Here is a 20519-nt window from a genome sequence, read left to right on the forward strand (position 1 = left end):
CACTGCCATTAGTTTACAAACATACTGCAGTGCTTTCCATTAACAAAATCAAAACGTAACACTACACAATAACACCTTCCTGGGATCCCATGAATGTCCTCCGATAACTGCCCATTACTCAGGCACTCACCCTTTGTAAAGTCTAATGATATCTTCCATGCCGAGTTTTGCTGAATTATTTTACTGCCCTGAATAATAAACATTTGTCAATATCTCACCATTGACAATCCCAGAGAAAAGTTAGTCCCAGAAAAACAGGAAGGAGATGAAGGGCAGAAGAGCAAATAGGAGGGTCACGGTCCTCAGTTTGAGAAAATGTAGCAGGCGTGCTATCCTAGGCTTTGATACCATAAGCTGAGCATCCCAGATCCAAAAATGCCAAATGTAAATGCTCTGAAATGTAACACTTTTTGAGCGTCAAGTCCAGGCTCCACATGTTTTGGATTTCGGAGCATTTTGCATTTTGGATTAGGGACGCTCAACAGGTAACGTCTATGAAAATATTCAAAACTGGAAAAACTGACATTTCAAACTTCTGGATCAGGATACGCACCCAGCAGTGCTTTCCCCAGAAAGACATAATGGGCAACATCAAACCTAAAGTGACTCGACCCTTCTTTGATGAACTACACAGGCAGCACAGACATGGACGGCAGCAGGAATGCACATTGCTCTATGTGCTGGCAGGCACATAGGAGAGCCTGACCAAGCAAGCAACATTTTGGCTCACCTTCTTCCCAGTGAGGACAGCCACACCGCCATTCTCAATGTGAGGCAGGTCCTGAGCAGAGACATAGAAAGAAGGTGGCTGGAAGTATATGCTGTATGGAAAAGAGGGGGAAAATGTTATAAGCATCTGGGACTGCCATCAGCGTCCCCCATAGCTTTAATAAAATCATTGCCATCATGAAAAAATCTTTTGGAGTATTTTCCAATGGAACACTCAATGATTCATAACTAAGTATAATTTTGCCCTCAAAGAGACATTTGTGGTCATGACAACTTGGGTAAGTAGAGGCTAGGGATGCTACTAAACATCCTATAATGTGCAGAACAGTCCCCTAGCCCCAACAACAAATTATCCTTGCCCAAATGTCAACAGTGCTGAGTTTGAGGAACTCTAGATTTAGATTCATTTCCAATCAGAAGAGGGGCACCCAAGCAGCTGGTATTCACGTACCCACCAACATGAATTGTCCAGAAGGCTGCTGGCCAATGGAATGACTAGGTCTAGCTCCTGAGATGCTGCTGCCTCAAATAGCTAATTAATTAACTATATTAATTGAGAGGTGGCTAATCTAATTGGAAGTAAGCATCCTACTTGAACATGGAACACGATAGTGGGGCTGAGGGAGGTGGGTAGGTTTGCAAAATTTAGTTGAGTATCAAAGGGATCACTAATGGAAAAAAATTGGAACTAAAAGAACACAGTGCCAGAATCAAGAGATCTAAGGGGTTCTTTAGAAGGAAAAGGCAGGGGAGAGGGGAGGAAAGAAAAGGAAAAGGCGGCCGGCGCCGCGGCTCACTAGGCTAATCCTCCGCCTAGCGGCGCCGGCACACCGGGTTCTAGTCCCGGTCGGGGTGCCGGATTCTGTCCCGGTTGCCCCTCTTCCAGGCCAGCTCTCTGCTGTGGCCAGGAAGTGCAGTGGAGGATGACCCAGGTGCTTGGGCCCTGCACCCCATGGGAGACCAGGAAAAGCACCTGGCTCCTGGCTCCTGCCATCGGATCAGCGCGGTGCGCCAGCTGCGGCTGCCATTGGAGGGTGAACCAACGGCAAAAGGAAGACCTTTCTCTCTGTCTCTCTTTCTCACTGTCCACTCCTGCCTGTCAAAAAAAAAAAAAAAAAGGAAAAGGCTTCTAGCCCTCTATTTCTTTCATGCAAACATTCTAATATTCTTTTTTAAGGTTTATTTATTATTTGAAAGGCAGAGATACAAAGAGGAGAGAGAGAGACTTTCCATCTGCTGGTTCACTCCTCAAATGGCCCCAAAAGCCAAGGGTAGGCCAGGATGAAGCCAGGACCCCAGAGTTTCCTCCAGGTCTCCCACATGGGTATAGGAACCCAAGAATGTGAGCCATTTTCCACTTTCTCAGGTCCATTAGCAGGGAGCTGGATCAGAAGTAGAACAGCTGGGTACTCAGTGCCCAAATGGGATGCCGACATTACAGGCAGAGGCTTAACCTGTTACACACAACACTGGCCCCAAACATTCTAATAAAGAGGCTCTTTTTAAAAAATATTTATTTATTTTGAAAGTCAGTTACAGAGGGAGGGGGGAGTAAGGGAGGGAGAGAAATAGAGAAAGGGAGAGAGGGAGAAGGGGAGAGAGGGAGGGGGAGGAGGAGGGGAGGGAGAGAGAGAGGGAGAGAGGGAGAGAGAGAGAGAGAGAGAAGGGAGGGGGGGAGAGAGAGAGAGGGAGACAGAGAGAGGGGAGAGAGGGGAGAGGGGGGAGGGGGGGAGAAAGGGGGAGAGAGGGGAGAGAGGGGAGAGAGAGAGGGGGGGGAGAGAGGGGAGGGGGGGAGAGAGGGGAGGGGGGGAGAGAGGGGAGAGGGGGGAGAGGGGGGGAGAGAGGGGAGGGGGGGAGAGAGGGGAGGAGGGGAGAGAGGGGAGAGAGAGAGAGGGGGAGAGGGGGGGAGAGAGGGGAGAGGGGGGAGATAGGGGAGAGGGGGGGAGAGAGGGGAGAGGGGGGGAGAGAGGGGAGAGGGGGGAGAGAGGGGAGAGAGGGGAGAGGGGGGAGAGAGGGGAGAGAGGGGAGAGAGAGAGGGGGGAGAGAGGGGAGAGAGAGAGAGAGGGGGGAGAGGGGGGGAGAGAGGGGAGAGAGGGGAGAGGGGGGAGAGAGGGGAGAGAGGGGAGAGAGAGAGGGGGGAGAGAGGGGAGAGAGAGAGAGAGGGGGGAGAGGGGGGGAGAGAGGGGAGGGGGGGAGAGAGGGGAGAGGGGGGGAGAGAGGGGGGAGGGGGGAGAGAGGGGAGAGAGGGGAGAGAGAGAGAGGGGAGAGAGGGGAGAGGGGGGAGAGAGGGGAGAGGAAGATGTTTTATCTGCTGGTTCACTCCCTAGATGGCTGCAATGACCAGGACTGGGCCAGGCCAAAGCCAGGAGCGTCATCTGGGTCTCTCACATGAGTGGCAGGTGCCCAAGGACTTGGGCCATCTTCTGCTGCTTTTCCTAGGCCATTAGCAGGGAGCTGCATGGGAAGTGGGGCAGCTGGGACATGAATTGGTGCCCATATGGGATGCCAGCTTTGCAGATGCTGGCTTTACCTGCTGCACCACAGCACTGGCCCCAAGAGGTTCTTTCTTACAGTCTTCCTCCTCTACCCTACAATTGTGTCTGCTCGGGTGTCAAAGAAAGTGCCATTACACAGTCTGCTTTGCTTTTATGAGACATATCCAAATATATAAAGTATAAGGTAAGTATAAAGAAGTGACAACACAGGTCAGCTGACTTACCAGAGAAGGCCATCACACAGGTGCCAGAGACAGGAGTGTTAGTATTTTAGAGGCCACCATTATGTGGTCAACTGCTGGTAGATCTCCTAACAGAATCCAGGATTTTTGCCCTCTGTAGCCTGTTGCCTCTAGGCTGTGCGTACCATACTGGACACCAGCGAACAGCCAAGTCATCCCTCCTATTCTCTTCACACAATCAGTGGCAAAATCCTAACCCACTCCCTGCGCTTAGTTGAAATGGCTGGGCTGGCCCACTTTACATAGGAGAACACACCTTCTTTCTTTTCCATTCCACTGTTTGAATCGTAGTGTCTTTGTGACATTTGGATCATCTGAAAACCACAGTTCTTTTGAAAGAGGAGGTCGCATGTATGGCAGTTCTGGATCTTCAGATACAATCAGTACCTTTAGACACAAAAATAATACTTATCAGAAGCAAGTCATTTAAGAGGCAAATGTCAAAGTGCTCATGGTGGCTAAGTGTTTGCAGACAATACCCAGTGTGCCAAGCAAAATCCCGTGCACCTTACCCTGGCCCCAGGATCCCGAGCACGGATGGATCTGGCTGCAGCAAAAGCAGCAGTGCCTCCACCGATAAGCAGGAAAGGAACATGACTGGGTACCCTGACTTGAGAAACTGGCTCTCCTTCTGGAGCTGTAAGCGATAGACCAGACAGGGTGAATCTTCTTCAAGTCTCAGATGACTCCTTGCCACTATTAAAAAAAAAATCACCTTGTACTTGGCTAAATTCTTTGCACTAAATTAACAAAATTTAGTGCCCATATTAATCTTAAACTTTAGAGCATTCTGACAAGAGAGGAAAACCAAGTATCTCCTTACATTTCACAAGGGAAAAATGCTAAGCAAAAAATATATTTGACAGTACATAAGAGAAGGCCTCTGCCCTTCGTGTTAATTTAGTGACCACCAGGATAATAGCAAGCTCAGTTTCATCTTTTGTTAGCAATAAAGGGGGAAAACCCAGGAGGTCAATTAGGGATTATTACACAATGATCACGAATAAGGGGGTGTTATTGAAGAAAGCAACACAAATTGCCTCCCAGAGTTGTGGGGCTTATTAAAGGATTAAAACATGCCTCTCTGAAGAATCAAGCACATCACGTGGGATGGAAGTGACAGCTTAGGGCTGTGTGCTTCAGGAAAACAAATATATCTTTAACAACTCAAAACTCCAAAGCCTCAAAAGGGGGAACAAAACAGACCAAAAAAGTTTCCTCATTCAAAAAAGTGGCTTTCATCCATGTTCAAATGGTTTTCCTTGCCAAACTTGCCTGCCTTTTTAAGAGCCTAATATAAAGAAAAACAACCAATCATAATTGCCACTAATTTCATTCTCAAACTCAAATTTCAGTCAAATACTTTTAGCAGATTGCTTCTAGCTCTGGGAAAATACCATAGTTTCTGGAAGCTTAGGATCTCATACCATCATTGCTTCCAGAAGATACGCGTAAATCAAAAAGCCCGAACTGTTTCCTTTCACGAGTCTCAAAGTCACAGTGAGAATTAAGGGGATACTCACCAGATGCTGTGGCCCTTTTCTGCTTCTCTTCTGGTGTCAGCCCTAACCCTGACATTCTTTCATCATATCTTTTTTTGTCATCTTTTATCGTCTTGTAGGCCTGCAGATCCGAACATGGAGAAAGTCTATTTTACCATAGAGCTAGCCTGTATCAGAAGAAATATTATTTTTCAATTAAATGAGAAGCTTTTGTCTACATGAAAACTGGTCCTTCTAGGTTAAAACCACTAAGGTAAAGTTATTTTCTTAAGTAAAAAATGCTGGGTGTGCTTGGTGTAGAAAGAACACACATACACATAAGCAGATGGAACTGTCTCAGTCTCAGATTTTCTTAGGCTCTCTATAAAGAACTCTCGTTATATATTTAATTCTGGAGGGGTACAGTTACAGAAAACTATTTTATATTGGAAGTATGAAGTGCTAAAAAGGGTTAAACTTTATATCAGGGGCAGAAAGGTGCTAGGACTATGCTGGACACCTGCTGTGAAATCAATTGACATGGTCCTGGGTAGCAAGGTAGGGCCTAAGTTTTCCTGGTGGGCATTCCAGGTTTGCTGGTATCCAGACAACACTTGGAAACAGGCCTATCTGGGTCTTGTTCTTAGAGTAACTCACCTTTCCTTCAACGGACTATACTTTTCCTAAACCAATGAGGCGGAAGGAGTCTCATTCAAGAAAATCCCACACACAGATATTTAAAGGTTCAAACACCTGTTGTATTTTAGATACATTATCTTTTTAAAAAATATTTATTTATTTATTTCAAAGTCAGAGTTACAGAGAGAGAAGGAGAGGCAGAGAGAGAAAGAGAGAGAGGTCTTCCATCCACTAGTTCACTCCCCAATTGGCCGCAATGGCTGGGGCTGCACCGATCTGAAGCCAGGAGCCAGGAGCTTCTTCCGGGTCTCCCACACGGGTGCAGGGGCCCAAGGGGTTGGGCCATCTTCTACTGCTTTCCCAGGCCATAACAGAGAGCTGGATTGAAAGTGAAGCAGCTAGGTCTCAAACCTGTGCCCATATGGGATGCTGGCACTGTAGGCAGAGGCTTTACCAAAAATGCCACAGTGCCGGCCCCAGATACATTATCTTTTCTACGCTTTCAAATTGATGAGGGGCACTTTATTATGATTAGTTTTTTTAAATAAAACACACAGCACCAAAGTTTGTTTGTCAGAGACTTATTTTAAAAGAGCAGTGATGTGAGACTGGCGTTGTGCAGTGGGTTAAGCCATATAAATGCTGATTAAGAGTTCTGGCTGCACTGCTTCTGATCCAGCTCCCTGATAATGTGCCTGGGAAGGCAGTAGAAGATGGAAGGAATTCTTTTTTTTTTTTTTTTTTTTTTTTTTGACAGGCAGAGTGGACAGTGAGAGAGAGAGACAGAGAAAGGTCTTCCTTTGCCGTTGGTTCACCCTCCAATGGCCGCCGCGGCCGGCGCGCTGCGGCCGGCACACCACGCTGATCCGATGGCAGGAGCCAGGAGCCAGGTGCTTTTCCTGGTCTCCCATGGGGTGCAGGGCCCAAGCACCTGGGCCATCCTCCACTGCACTCCCGGGCCACAGCAGAGGGCTGGCCTGGAAGAGGGGCAACCGGGACAGAATCCGGCACCCCGACCGGGACTAGAACCCCGTGTGCCGGCGCCGCAAGGTGGAGGATTAGCCTGGTGAGCCGCGGCGCCGGCCAAGATGGAAGGAATTCTGCACTCCTGGCTTCCGTATGGACCAGTCTCGCCTACTGCAGCCACTTGGGGCATGAACTAGCAGATGGAAGGTCTCTGCGTCCTTTTCTCTTTGTAACTCTGCCTTTCAAATACATAAATAAATCCTAAAAAAATAATAAAGGAACACTGATGTGCTAAAATTGGGGAATCTGGACCCTGGGGCTGAAGACATTCAACATCTCAGACAAATGGTATAGAAAGTAAAGGTCTGGGGCTGGTGCTGCGGTGTAGCGGGTAAAGCTGCTGCCTGCAGTGTCGGCATCCCTTATGGGTGCCGGATCAAGTCCCGGCTGCTCCACTTCAGATCCAGCTCTCTGCTAAGACCTGGAAAAGCAGCAGAAGATGGCCCAAGTCCTTGGGCCCCTGCACCCGAGTGGGAGACCCAGAAGAAGCTCCTAGCTCCTGGCTTCAGATCGGCGCAGCTCTGGCCGATGCGGCCATCTGTGAAGTGAGCTAACAGATGGAGGACCTCTCTCTCTGCTTCTCCTCTCTCTGTGTAACTCTGACTTTCCAGTAAATAAATAAATAAATAAAAGAAAGTAAAGTTCTGTACTTTAAAAGACAACAGTGAGTCCTTGAATTTGCCATTAAATTTACTAACAAATTGAATTCAATTAGTATTAATTTCAGGAAGGAGTTTCTTTTATCTTGACATCAGGTATTGTACCCACACAAGTTTAATATTTACCCATACCTGAAACATCACTTCTTTTAAGAAAGGGACTTTAACCTAAGAAAACGGCTTAATCTGATCAAGTGAATGAACAGAGGAATAAACTGGGACCACGCTCATGCTGAGAGATCCAAACATAGCTCAAGCCCAGCTCACACCTCGTAATGGATTCACATGTGAAGGGAGGCATAAAGCAAGAAATAGCTTGTGGTTTGGTGGGGGAAAGGGCAAGATTGAGGCTTGTTGCAGATGTGTGTGTATATATATACACACGCACACACATCAGCTTTCAAGCTAAATGTTCTGATATAAAAATAAGTTTATAGCCATACTAAATAAAACTTTACCTTTTCCCCAAAGGTTTCTGTGTCCTCAGTTTGCAGAGATTTCCAATCACTGACATAAACACTCCAGGTTATAAAAAACTGCAAACTTATGGAAAATAGTAGTGGGGACAGCCTTTCTAAAAACATGAGTATGGTGGTGTTTACTCAACTTAAAGGAATCTGAAAGGAAACAAGTGATTTTCTGAGTAAGGCAATGTGCTCCTGTTGGCTGAACAGTGACAAAGGGCTCAAATGCTAAGTCTCATGTAAAGATTTTAAAGGGCACTCTGGCTGCGCTTCCTGACAAACAACAGGACTGGGATTAGGGGATCTAAGGTCCAGAGAAAGTCACCAGCAAGCAAAGGAAAAGTTTCACAACACCACAAACCAGGGGCTCATATTTACAATTGAAGCAGCAGAGGTGTTACAGAAATCAATTTCTCAAACTGGTTGCAACCCACTAATGGGCTGTGAAATTGTTCACTAGGCTAATCCCAGCACTAGAAAAACACATAGAAAATATTAATAATGGTATATATATCACACCTAGTAAAAGTGACAACTTCTTGAAATCATGTTTCAGTTGTATGTATTTGTAGTTATTATGAGTTGCCAAGACAAATACATTTCTTATTATGGATCATAATAAATATTTTAAAAGGCCATTGGTTTATTACCTTTTTTTTTGGGGGGGGGGTGGAGCAGGAGGAAGGTAAAGAGTTCCCAATCCACAAACTGCTGAAGTAGTATTCTTACTTGAATGTGAGAAAAAAGTTATAAGGGGATGCTATTATGGACTCAATAATACATGGTGTCTCAATAATAATGCTGTCTCCTCCCAGCCATACGCTGAAGCCCTAGCCCCCAGTATGATGCTATCTGGAGATAGGGTTTTGCAGGGAGTGACAAGGGTTAAATGAAGTCAGAAGGGTGGGGCTCTACTCTGATAGGGGTGCTGCCCTTGTAAGAGGAAGAGACACCAGCGCCAGCTAGCTCTGCACACGTGCACCCTCTCTGTCACTCCCCTACCACGTGAGTGAGGCCACAGCAAAAAGGTGGCCCTCTGTCAGCCAAGAAGTGAGCCCTCACCAGAAGCTGAACCCTATCTGACCCTGATCTTGGACTTTCCAGCCTTTGCAAGCATGAGAAAAATAAACCTCTGTTGTTGAAGCCATGCAGTCTGTGGGATTTTGTTCGAGCAGCCAAAGAAACTAATACAAACACTAAACAACTTACAGACATTTCTCACCAAGTCTGAACACCGATTTTCAATGAAAGGTTCAGCTAAGACTAATTTCAGAGGAAAAATTCTAAGCCACCTCAGATCAAGAACGATTTCAACAATTTAAAATCTAAAACAGAAGTGTACAAAAATAGTTTGACAACAGTTACAGGTAGACAAAAGCTTATCATTTAACCTAGAACCAGTATAATACAGCAGCTTTATTATTACCAGTGTTGGATAAACACAGAGAGAGCAATGAGGCATTTAACTGAATGACTTGAGAGGAACTTTGGCAAGAGAAAGCAACAGTGTATTATGGCCTGGCCTCAAGAAAATTTACACTGTCAGCTCTGTGGAGGCCATCCAACTCTGGTACAGTGGCACAAACCAGAGGTTTAATTGGTTTAAGTTGTTACAAACATATAGAACACAAACACTTAAGAGTTGATTTTTGAATGAATGGGGTGGAACTGATGGGAAAAGCTGAGAGAGATATGAAATGGAAAAGTTAAGGCTCAGACAGTAGTATCTGAATTATGAACGAGAGGCATTTAAGAAAGCAATCCCCATGAATGTGTTAGTTTATCATACCACTTCAGCCACTAGTAGTTGGTCAAATTAGATATTACAAAAGGGACACTGCCAAAGAAATTTGCTTTGAAGTAGAGGCTGTGGGTGGGAGGGGGCGAAAGCTTCAATGTCTGGCTTTTTGGACCTCCTCAGAAGCATTCAATAAAATGCCTTTTCACAGTAAAAGTCGGGTTCATGGATTGTTTCCCCCAAAACATAAACATAAAAGCACTTCAAAATGGATGGCATTCAAGTTATTATTTACACTTTAAGACTGTCTTGTTAGATATGCAGCACTAAAGCACAATATAATTTAGCTCATAAAAATAGTTATAAAATTGGTAAAAGCTTCAAAGAAAGGGTTGATGATGAGGATCTATAATCAATAGCTTTAGATATAGCTGGTAGAATTTCACCAGCTTACACAATGAGATGTGATAACTCTCTGGAGGCTGACAATGTCCCTTTAATAAACACCTAGAGAAAGCACATGCTGTGAAATATTTTACTGTATTCTAATGGATCAAGTTTTCATTAGTGCCATGGTCTCACCCACCATACCCCAAAATACATTATAATGTAAGCATCTTACATAATAAGCTCCTGCCCCAGTGACTGTTGCTCCTACAATTAAGAAGTACACTAGGCTGCTGCCATCTTTCCCAGAAGAACCTGTGGACGCTAGTGATCTAGAAGGGGATCCTAGGTGATGACACTGCACAACTGTAGGTAAAGATAAGGCCAAGAGAGAAGCAAAAGGAGATTGAAAAAAGCACTAAGTATTAATGAAAAAAACATTCAATACAAAGGCAGGGAAGCAGGGTTGGTTACCCTGTGCTAAAAAAGGAAAAAGAAAACCAAATGCTGCTCCAGGATTGGAGGAGAATGCATATTTTATCCAAGTATGTCACATGCCAGATCTCACCGACTTTTTACTCTGTTTTGATTCACAATTGACAAGAGCTGGTTACTTTTCTTGTGCATTTGGGAGACAGGTCAGGGTATGAAGATACAGGTTGCTTTAAATAATTTTCATGCCCCCCCGCTAAACCTAGCGACTATGGAACAAAGGTAATTTCACTATCTTGCCAAAGCAGAAATGACTAAAACTGTAATAGCTTCGAACCATTTGCTCTTAGTAAGTAAACCAAACAGCTTTCTTCAATCAAGGATGTTACTAGGTGTTATCTAAGTTGGTTCATACAACCTTAAAGGATCCAACTTTAGATTGATCTGCTTAGTCACGGTAAACCCTGCCAAGTTAAAAAAAAACACCCACAGAATAATTCCTCTGTGACCTGCTAAGCTGATCAGAATTCCTTTAAGGAGATATAATTATGCTAATACTATGTAGCAATTAAATACCATATTTCTTACCTCACACAAACTCCATTCTAAAACTGGAGACACTAGGCCTGCTTCTATAATTTAGTCTCTGGGGAAGATTTAGGGCTAGTTTTCCTTTTAGGAATGCTTAATATTGTTGACTGAAGACTGTTAGCTTTTTTCTAAATGCTAATTTTAAGTTGCGGAACAATAAAATATTTGGCAAGTGGGTCAAAAATCAAATATTGTGCTAAGGAGCTGCAATGAATTTTGACTTTATTCACAGGTTAGTGTGCTGTGTCCAAAAGAACAGGTACAATGTGGTGGGTTAGTCAAATCTCAGAAAAGACAAGTGACAAGAGCAGAGATCAATCAGCAAGATTACATTTCAGTCATTCCCAAATTGGCCCCCATAGGTTATGAGACAGTCAGCACTTCAGAGAAGGCTTTTGGAATTTTTTTCCAAAAGGAGAAAGGGGAATTAGTTGCAAAAGTTTTAAAGCAGAGCAGTACTGGGTCTGTGAGTGGGAGCTGTCCGGCAGCTTCTTGACACAGGCTGCTTTTCTACTTACATATGCACCAGCTCCTATTGTTGATAAGCCCACAATAAGGACTAACACAGAATTATCGATTTTGCCCCCTGAGGCACCAGAGCTAGCCATTTGTCTTGTCATCTGGAGTTCTAGGGGAACATGCCATCGCTGGAACAAGTTGCCTAAGGAACACAATTCATTAAGACACACACACATACAAAAATAAAAGAGTTAATACATGTTCATGATTAAACATCAATGCATTATACAAGTAAAGACTTACTGCCTACCGGGCTGCAAGGTGTTCACTGTTAAATGACCAAGAAAAATAACAATCAAAACTGTACACATAAATACTATAGATATCTGAACACACACTCTTCAGTTGTTGGGGTTTTTAAGAGTACAATACTGCTCAGTGAAGAAATTTACAGCTTTCAGAAAAGATCATGGAAAATACGAGCGGTTCATCAAATACCTCTCTCACATGAATGAAGTCAACACAAAGATGATTAAATAGGTAGTTATAGTCATCCTTGGGATCTACAGGGGATCTGCTCCAGAACCGCCCCCCCCCACATATAACAAAATCCACAGATGCTCAAAAAAGTTTAAAAATGGTGTAGTAATTGCACATCACCAATACAATTCTCCTGTACACTTTACCTCATGTCTAGATTACACAGAATACCTAACCCAATGTAAATGATACATAAATAGCTATTGTAGTTTAGGGAATAAGGACAAGAAAAAAAAGTACAGCTTTAACTTTTTTTCTGATATTTTTGATCCCAGTTGGTTGAATCCCACAGATAGGGAGGGTAGACTATACAGAGTTAACCACAGGCTGCCTGGGACACTGTAACTACTAATCATTTAAGGAGTAATCTAAATGGCTCAAACCTTGCACCAAATAAAACCCTGCAATACAATCTAACAAGGACACAGTTTAATCTTGCCCGATAAGTAATGTGTCTGAGCAGACAGAAATGTTAATGTTCAGAAGAAATTTTTTAAAAAATGAATTTATCTCCCCTAAAGAAATGAAGAATATCATTTTTTAGACTGACAGAATGTAAAGTGTTTATCAACAATGAGGCCCATATACCTCCAAAATAATACAAAGGTTATCTGTAGTGAGCTGATGATAACAACACTCACACATGGAAATGCTGCTATTTTGGATAACGGAAGGTCTCAGTACCTTCTCTGCTTGTGATTATTCTTCATGCTTGTTGACTACAGACCTAGAGCAGCTCTGTTTTTTTCTGTAAGGGACCAGATAGTAAACATTTTCAGCCTGTGGGCCATTTAGTGTCTCCTGCAGCTACTCAGCTCTGCTGGTGTTGCATGAAAGCAGCCACACACAACACACAAATAGACATAGCTGTGTTCCAAAAAAAAATTTTATGGGCATTGAAAGCTTAATTTTATATAATTTCCATGTGTCACCAAATAGCATATTTTAATTTTTTCCAGCTATTCTCCACTTCCAATCCAGCTCTCTGCTATGGCCTGAGGAAGCAGCAGAAGATGGCCCAGGTGCTTGGGTCCCTGTACCCATGAGGAAGACGTGGAAGAAGCTCCTGGCTCCTGGCTTTGGCCTGGCACAGTCCTGGCCATTGTAGTCATTTGGGGAATGAACCAGCCGATGGAAGATCTCTCTCCCTCCCTCTCTCTGTAATTCTGCCTTTCAAAGAAATAGAAATAAATCTTAAAAAAAAAAAAACAAAACACCAGTGGTTCTTGCACCTGAGAGCATGTCAGAATCCCCTAGAGGAGTATTAAACATATAGCTGGTTGGGTCCTACCCCCAGAACTTCTGATTCAGTGGATCTGGGAGGGGGCACAGTAAAAAGCTTTTCTAACAAGTTCCCAGGTGATGACGATGGGAACCTCGCTCTACAAGCTGATATATATGTTCCTGTCCTGACTAAGCTTTAAGAGACAAACAGAATGGGCCCTGGGAATAGCATCCTATACTTGTAGAGATCAGAGATGGGGAGCTTTCCCCCTTGCTTTCACATTGTCGAGACACAAAGGGTGTAAAAACAAGCCCAATAGATCTGCAGCCTCTCATCTGAAACCCTTGGGACCCTGTGGACTTTGAACCTTCTAAGTATACGGACACAGTGACCCCTAGCACAGCAGTGACCCTGTGCCAGCCGTACACATTCATATTTGCAAGAGCAGTCACACACACTAAGCAAGATTTAAAAATGACTGTCAAGTAGCCTCTCTGTAGTTCAGGTCAGGTTTTACCGGCAAATGAGTTACTAAAACCTGATAGTCACATTTAGAACTGAATTGGAAGACTCTGGACTTGTACTCTTGGAATAGGAAATGCTTTTTTCTTTATCGTCATTTCTTACTTGCTTTAGAATCTTTTATTACCACATGGAACAACACGGTTTGTATTTGGAAATAACAACAAATGATGAGGGAAAAAATGTGAAAGGGGGAGAAGCTTATTTCAATTTGACAAGCTTTTGATTTTCAGAAGGCCATAAAAATGTGTAAGCATCAGAAGTAGAAACTGGTAACTCTCAGAGCTTAGAAAATGAAACTGGTTAGAAAAAGTTCCACGTGGTTTAGTTTAGTTCAGCGAACTCAGTTTGTCCTCTACCATTACCTCCCAGGTTCATTTACTGAGAATAAACATTTTTTAAAAAATTCTTTTTTATCCTGCTAGATCTTAATTACAGACATCTTCTCAATACTGATATGTTTATTCTGTTTTTGTTTGCTTTTTATAAACTGATAAAACTAAGTGTGGATTTGGGATAGTTCAGTAGCTTTTGCCTCACTTTTTTTTTTTTAAAGAAAGCGAGAAAGAAAAGAAAAAGCAAAAAGCTTTCAAAAAAATAAATTGGTTAACATTTAAATTACCACTTGAAAAGAAATGTAATACAACACTATTGTGAAAAAGACAATTTTTACATCCCTATAAAGTGACCCTAATTTTGTAAATGGCACTAAGATAAGCATTATGGTGGTGTTCATATTCTCCTTCCAATTTTACCCAAGAAATCATTCTCATATCTTTTTCCTCATAGCTTCAGGATTTTAGGAATGTTTATACTGTGACTAAAACATGCCTTTTCACTTGTACTAATGTGGGAAAAGGCAGCTTACTCCCCGACTTCTGATTACTGTACCAGTTTACTTGTTTTAGATTTTCCATAGTTAGCCCAATCCGCACATACAGAGGTTGAGATTTCTTCTTCACATATGGGATTTAATTCTCAATAAGTCAATTTACTCTGTGTAGTAGTGCCTGATCCACAGTAGGCATTCTTTGCAAAGTTTCTGCCAAATCCTATTTGTTTCAGGTTGCTTAATAATAAATTAGTAACATTAAACACTAAAAGATTAACATTGGAATAGCACCTAAACCAGCAAGCTCATTTTTGCAGGTTTCATATCTCCTGTTTTTCCACACTCCCAGGTCTTTTCCAGAAATATATCCACACAACTGAGCCACTTAGGAATCCCAAATGGTTAAGAGGCCTGTATGCTTTTGAGACTTGCTCACTTAGTAGCAAACCAATTTTTCCAACATGGATAAAACATAGGACAAGACAAGCCTAGTCTGTCCATTGCAGCCAGATGCCTCTTTAAAAGGAGTCCCACAATTATTTAACTTTATTTGCCTTTTTTTTTCAGTGTCATTTTTTGCTGGAGTTTTGGAAGAATCAGAGTCTAATAATTAGAGTACAGTGTGAACCACTCTGATGAAAGGTGCAAAAGGAAAAATGATTTAGATGACAGAAAAAGAAGTGGAACTCTATACTGCAAAGTCCTTCACAGTGCTAGAGTTTACTTACCAAGAACTTCCTACATGTCAGACTGTGCAAGGTGTTGGAGAACACAAAAATAAATAGGATATAACCCTGGTCCTTAGGTAGTGTTATAGTCAAGGAGGAGAGAATCTGTATCAGACTTACTTTCTCATAGTATGAAAATAGGTGGGGCCGGCGCCATGGCTCACTTGGTTAATCCTCCACCTGCGGCGCCGGTATCCCATATGGGCACCGGGTTCTAGTCCCGATTGCTCCTCTTGCAGTCCAGCTCTGCTGTGGGCCGGGAGGGCAGTGGAGGATGGCCCAAGTGTTTGGGCCCCTGCACCCGCATGGGAGACTAGGAAGAAGCACCTGGCTCCTGGCTTCGGATCGGTGCAGCGCCAGCCACAGCGGCCATTTAGGGAGCGAACCAACAGAAGGAAGACATTTCTCTCTGTCTCTCTCACTGTCTATAACTTTACCTGTCAAATAAATAAAAAAAAAAGAAAATAGGTGTATGGGGCCAGTGCTGTGGCATAGTGGGCTAACCCTCTGCTTGTGGCACCAGCATCACATATGGGCACTAGTTCGAGTCCCAGCTGCTCTAATTCTGATCCAGCTCTCTGCTGGTGGCCTGGGAAAGCAGTGGAAGATGGCTCAAGTGCTTGGGCCCCTGCACCCATGTGAGAGACCCAAAGAAGCTCCTGGCTTAGGATCGACTCAGCTCCAGCCATTGTGGCCATTTGGGGAGTGAACCAGCAGATGGAAGACCTCTCTCTCAAATAAATAAATAAACCTTAAAAAAAGAAAATAAGTATAATACCAATTCACAAGAGACTCAACGTTGCTTAGTTTGGTTTTTAAATCCTTTGGCCAGTGGAACAGATAGGGTAAGAGTAGGCATCCAAAACGGCATTTCTCAAATCTGCCTGATCATATGAATTACATCAAGAGGCGTGTTAAATCTAGATCCCTTCCTGGAGATCCCGAAATAGTTTGGGGTCAATAATCCACTTGATACATATGACCAGTAAACTTCTGGATGATCTTCATGATCTAGAAGAATATTAAGATGTGTAGCCAATGTGTCAAAAAGTTAGAAAATTTCTAAAAAAATCTAACTTATTTACTGGCCACATAAAAGGGCTGACTTGCCAAAGTTTTTCTTCTGGGATGCCTTGTACAAGTAGAAAGAGTAGGAGGAAGACTTTTTCTAGGCTTCCGGAAAAAAAAAAAAAAAAAAGGTGTCTCATTTGGCAGTGTCTTCAAAGCCAGGATCTTTGCCCAAAAGGAGTCCAGTTTCCTTTTTAAAAAAAAAGTGAGAAGAATTTCAAACAGAGAAAAATGTTCAAACATTTGAATCTCAGTTCAGGGAGTCAGTAATCAGTCTGACCACGTGAGCAGCATGATGTTTGGTGACCAAATAAAATATTAGAGAGCAGAAAACAGCTATTACCTAACCTATCTGCTCCTTAGTACTGAATGCACACGCAGAGGGGTGGCTATTAGTCAACTTCAATAATCTCTGTAAGGAGGCAGGGGATTCAAACAAACAAAATACTTATTATAGTTTTAAGGCAAAAGGCAGCACATGATAGAAATGAACCTGACAATGCTGATACATATGGATGAGATTGGTTCAAGGTAGGTTTAAAGTGTGCTGACATCCTGGCAAACAATTGGGGGTGGAGGCGGGGAGAGGAGAGGGAGATGATGCATGCACACCGCCTCTTCCCTACTTTTGCAAAAACATATGGTAAATGCGATGTGAAAAAGAAATCAGATTAAAAGCAATTAGTAATCAAGTCACAAAACAGAGTTGATTTCTGAAACGAGAATATCATCATTTCTTATGGAAACTAAAGGCAAGTGATGGGATACTCTGGTACATGGCCAAAAAACACAGTTAAGTGTGTAGAGAGTGATAGATAGCTATGTCAGGGAGTTAGAATATTTTTTACTGTACCTTCAAACAAAGCCATGCAATGGAATAAAAAAAAAAAGTTTGAACCCATATTTTTCTGTAGTTCGAATGTTTACCAACCACCTTCAAATGTCTAATCAATCAATTTAACTTTGCAAACGTATATTTCATTTAATGAGAACTTTTGGTGGGACTTCAAAATGCTGCTAGAAGGTGTCTTAACCAAAATGAGTACACAACGTTCGAAAGGCCAGTGTGAATGAAAATCCTCAGGTCATCTCAATTTCTCTGTAAAGCTCTGTGCAGCGTGCATAAAGCACCATCATTTCAATGCAGCAACCCACAGAGATGACATCTATTGATGGGACATCCGTTTAGGAGTTCTAAAAGCAGTACTTCCAAGGACATCACTCATACACACCTACCAGGAAACATTTTCTTGACCCACAGCAATAGGAAAAACTGTTCAAACATACATTTGCAAACACTTGAAGAATCCAAGGGAAATGTTTTTCCACTGTTCATTTTTAAAGCACTCATAAGGTGGGTGCTTTCACATATTAAAACCCTCAAGGATAATTTTGATGTTGCAAACGCAAATTCCCCAAGGTGGACATTCAAAAATTGCATCTTGTATATGTGGATTACTTATTATCCCTGTCAAATTGTGCTTACTGGGGCCAGTGTTGTGGCACAGTAGGTTAAGCCGCTGCATCCCATGGAAGCACCAGTTCAAGTCCTGGCTGCTCCACCTCCAGTCGACTTCCCTGCTAATGCACCCAGGAAAGCAGTGGAAGATGGTCCAAGTAGTTGAACCCCTGCCACCCATGTGGGAGATCCAGATGTAGCTCCAGGCTCCTGGCTTCTGCCTGGCCCAGCCCTGACCATCGTAGCCATTTGGGGAAGAGAACCAGCAGATGGAAGCTGTCTCTTTGCCTCTCCCTCTAATTCTGCCTTTCAAATAAATAAATAAATAAATCTTTTTTCTTTTTATAAAGTAGGCTCAAGCCATACTCAGACAAATTCATGGCTATCTGAGGTACAATGAGAATTACTGGGGAGGGAACAAAATTCATCCTTCACTTTTTGAAGCCAAACTAGGTAGCAACGTGGGGTTATAGCAAGGGAATAAGAGCCTAGAGTCTGGCAAACTATCCTTAGCCCTACCTATTAATTAACTATGTGACCTTGAGCAAGTAATTTCACCTGTCTCAGTTTATTACCCATAAAATGAGTGGGTTGAACTTTACCACAAAACCCCTTGCAGCTCTAAAATTTGATCAAGCAACCTCCTGGAGGGCAAATATAATGCACGCTGCAAGCTGTTTAGAGCTTTAAAGAGCACCAAGAATGACACTGGCCAGGACTCTCAAATTAATTCTGCACCCATTCTCTTGGAGGCTGGTGCACAACCGCCTGACATCTTATTTGTACTACACCATTTGCTTCATGGAGCACTCAAATCTCTGGATCTCATCTGGGGTTTGAAAGGTTATGGAAGAAACTTAGGCATAGGGCTTAAATATTCTGTTTAAAGGCTCCCACAAGGCAAATGGCAAAGTCTACTTGACCTCATTGCCCTAAAGATGCGGGATGCAGGTGGCAGGGAGGCAGTGACAATACGAGAGGGCCACTTGTTCTGTTACCACTACATAGCAAACCCCCACAGGAAAAGGCCTCAAGCCAACTACTGGGTTCAAATCTCTTGAAGGTCAGGTCGGCAGGATTGTGCCAACTCCTCTGCTTGCAAAACTCAGGTTTGGATTCTGCCAATTAAGAATTCACGAGAAAGTGACAATTTTAAGGTTTTTTTTTGGGGGGGGGGGGCGCTGCGAGGCAAAGGGAGCCTATGGCGCCCAAGCCCTTGGACGTCAAGGTGGGGGTTGCCCGGGATGTGTCAGTCACCTGGGAGCCGGTTCCTTTGCCTCGGGCTTCGGACGCACACTGTCCGCACCAAGGGCACCAACTTCTGCTTCAAAGCACCCGCCGCAAGGCCTCCACACCGGAACATTTCGGCAACGGCTACTCTGGACCTCCTCCTTCCCTTTCTTCTTACGCACCGACAGCCGGGTCAAACACCACGGGCCCCGGCCCGCTCCCCCGCCTTTCACACGCACACTACGCAAGCTCCTCCTCCCAGCCCCGGGTGGGCATTGGACAGTGAGGCCGGCCTGCTAGACACAGGGGAGGGGGGGACGGAGAGCAGATGCCTATTGCGCAGGCGTAGCACTCGGCGCCACCTTGTGATTGGTCCACAAATGGAAAAGATTTGCGCATGCGCCTAGCTGCCCGCGTGCTTCCAGAGACCGCCCCCCTCCCCCCAGCCAGCTCCAGATAGCAAGTTTTCGCCTGTCGGTGGCGGTGGGCTGGGCTGAGCGGTTTTGGAATGCTGTCCGAAGAGGTATTCGTGGATCCGCTTTGTCTGGTGGTTGTGTCTGCCGCTGTGTCGGTAAAGGGAACTGATCATAGCACCTCACAAAGCGTGGCCCCAGCACCGCACGCTGTCCTTTTTTAGGCCACAAGACACTTAAGCCTTCCGGATTCTCTTCCTGTGGTCCACTTCCAGTCTTTCCCTGGGTCCGAGCCGGGCCACCTGACTTCGCAAATCCGGAGTGTACTTCCGTCTTTTACAAGTTGCCCACCCTGCCCGTTTCCGGGGCAAGTAACCACTCGGCGCGCTCTTTCGCCGTTTCACTTTTATATTATGCAATTCTGTGCCCTAGATGCTGTACAAGGTACTGCGGTAGTCTCCTGCTGTTATAGATTAGGTGCTGAAGAGCAGGATGCTAGCAAACATGGTTGGTGCTACACAGAGTGTCTAGGAGAAATCTGAATGTAGGGCTTTCAGAGTGGTGGGGGGAATTGGGTGAGGCGCTGCCAAATATAAGATAGATTGGAAAGAATTGTTTTTGGCTGTGTGCGGAATGTAACACATGGCTTTTTCAGATTGGGGTTGCATATTCGTTTAACAAGTATGTATTCAGCATTTGCTGCTTGCATTGTACTATAAAAGAGACTGGCAGAGAGGAAAAAGACAGGATCTGGTCGCTGTCTTGTTGGGGAGATGACATATACTGGTCATTTAAATATAAAATAATATATGAGGGCCAGATCGAGAGAGAAGAGTGTGGAATCACTAAGGAAGGATATCACACAAGGAGTGTTATTTGCGCTGTGTCTTGAAGATGAGTACTGAATTGCAAACCATGGAGGAGCAGGAATGTTACTGCACATGACCAATACTTTGGGATCAAAGGTAACCTTCAGAGTGGCTGAGCATGTGACCTTGGATTCAGAGCAGGTCACTTGACTGCGCCTCACTTTCCTGATCTGCCAGTCTCACAAGGTGTGAGGAAGTCTAGATGAACCAATGTTTGTAATGTGTCTTATAGGAAGCACCTTGCTGCTTGGTAAATTAAAAGGCCCGGAGGTATAAAAAAAAAGCACATTT

The 20519-nt window shown here is 43.9% G+C and overlaps 1 protein-coding gene and 1 long non-coding RNA gene across 4 annotated transcripts in view; one reads left to right on the top strand and one right to left on the bottom strand.

Moving 5' to 3' along the window:
* Positions 1–13096, top strand: part of LOC149119718 (uncharacterized) — a 46624-nt gene extending 33528 nt beyond the window's left edge. The window contains exons 2-3 of one of the 2 annotated variants that reach the window (XR_016227726.1): positions 5088–5221; positions 12842–13096. This is a non-coding gene — a long non-coding RNA (uncharacterized LOC149119718). The remainder of the gene's footprint in view (positions 1–5087; positions 5222–12841) is intronic. The other variant, XR_016227727.1, reaches the window with a different exon arrangement.
* The window catches only part of AIFM1 (apoptosis inducing factor mitochondria associated 1), a 37287-nt gene extending 17631 nt beyond the window's left edge, over positions 1–19656 (bottom strand). Inside the window, exons 1-6 of one of the 2 annotated variants that reach the window (XM_002720291.6) lie at positions 18974–19656; positions 11402–11544; positions 4990–5089; positions 3979–4103; positions 3723–3853; positions 731–821 (exon numbers count right to left, since the gene is read on the bottom strand). In XM_002720291.6, coding sequence (XP_002720337.1) covers positions 731–821; positions 3723–3853; positions 3979–4103; positions 4990–5089; positions 11402–11544; positions 18974–19079 — 696 coding nt within the window. In that variant the 5' untranslated portion in view covers positions 19080–19656. Of the gene's footprint in view, positions 1–730; positions 822–3722; positions 3854–3978; positions 4104–4989; positions 5090–10095; positions 10227–11401; positions 11545–18973 lie in introns of both variants that reach the window. The other variant, XM_002720290.6, reaches the window with a different exon arrangement.
* Positions 19657–20519: the final 863 nt, after the last annotated feature.

The sequence above is a fragment of the Oryctolagus cuniculus genome, chromosome X (genome assembly GCF_051225735.1).
Source record: "Oryctolagus cuniculus isolate XC-2025 breed Fujian yellow rabbit chromosome X, ASM5122573v1, whole genome shotgun sequence".
NCBI classification, from domain to species: Eukaryota; Metazoa; Chordata; class Mammalia; order Lagomorpha; family Leporidae; genus Oryctolagus; species Oryctolagus cuniculus.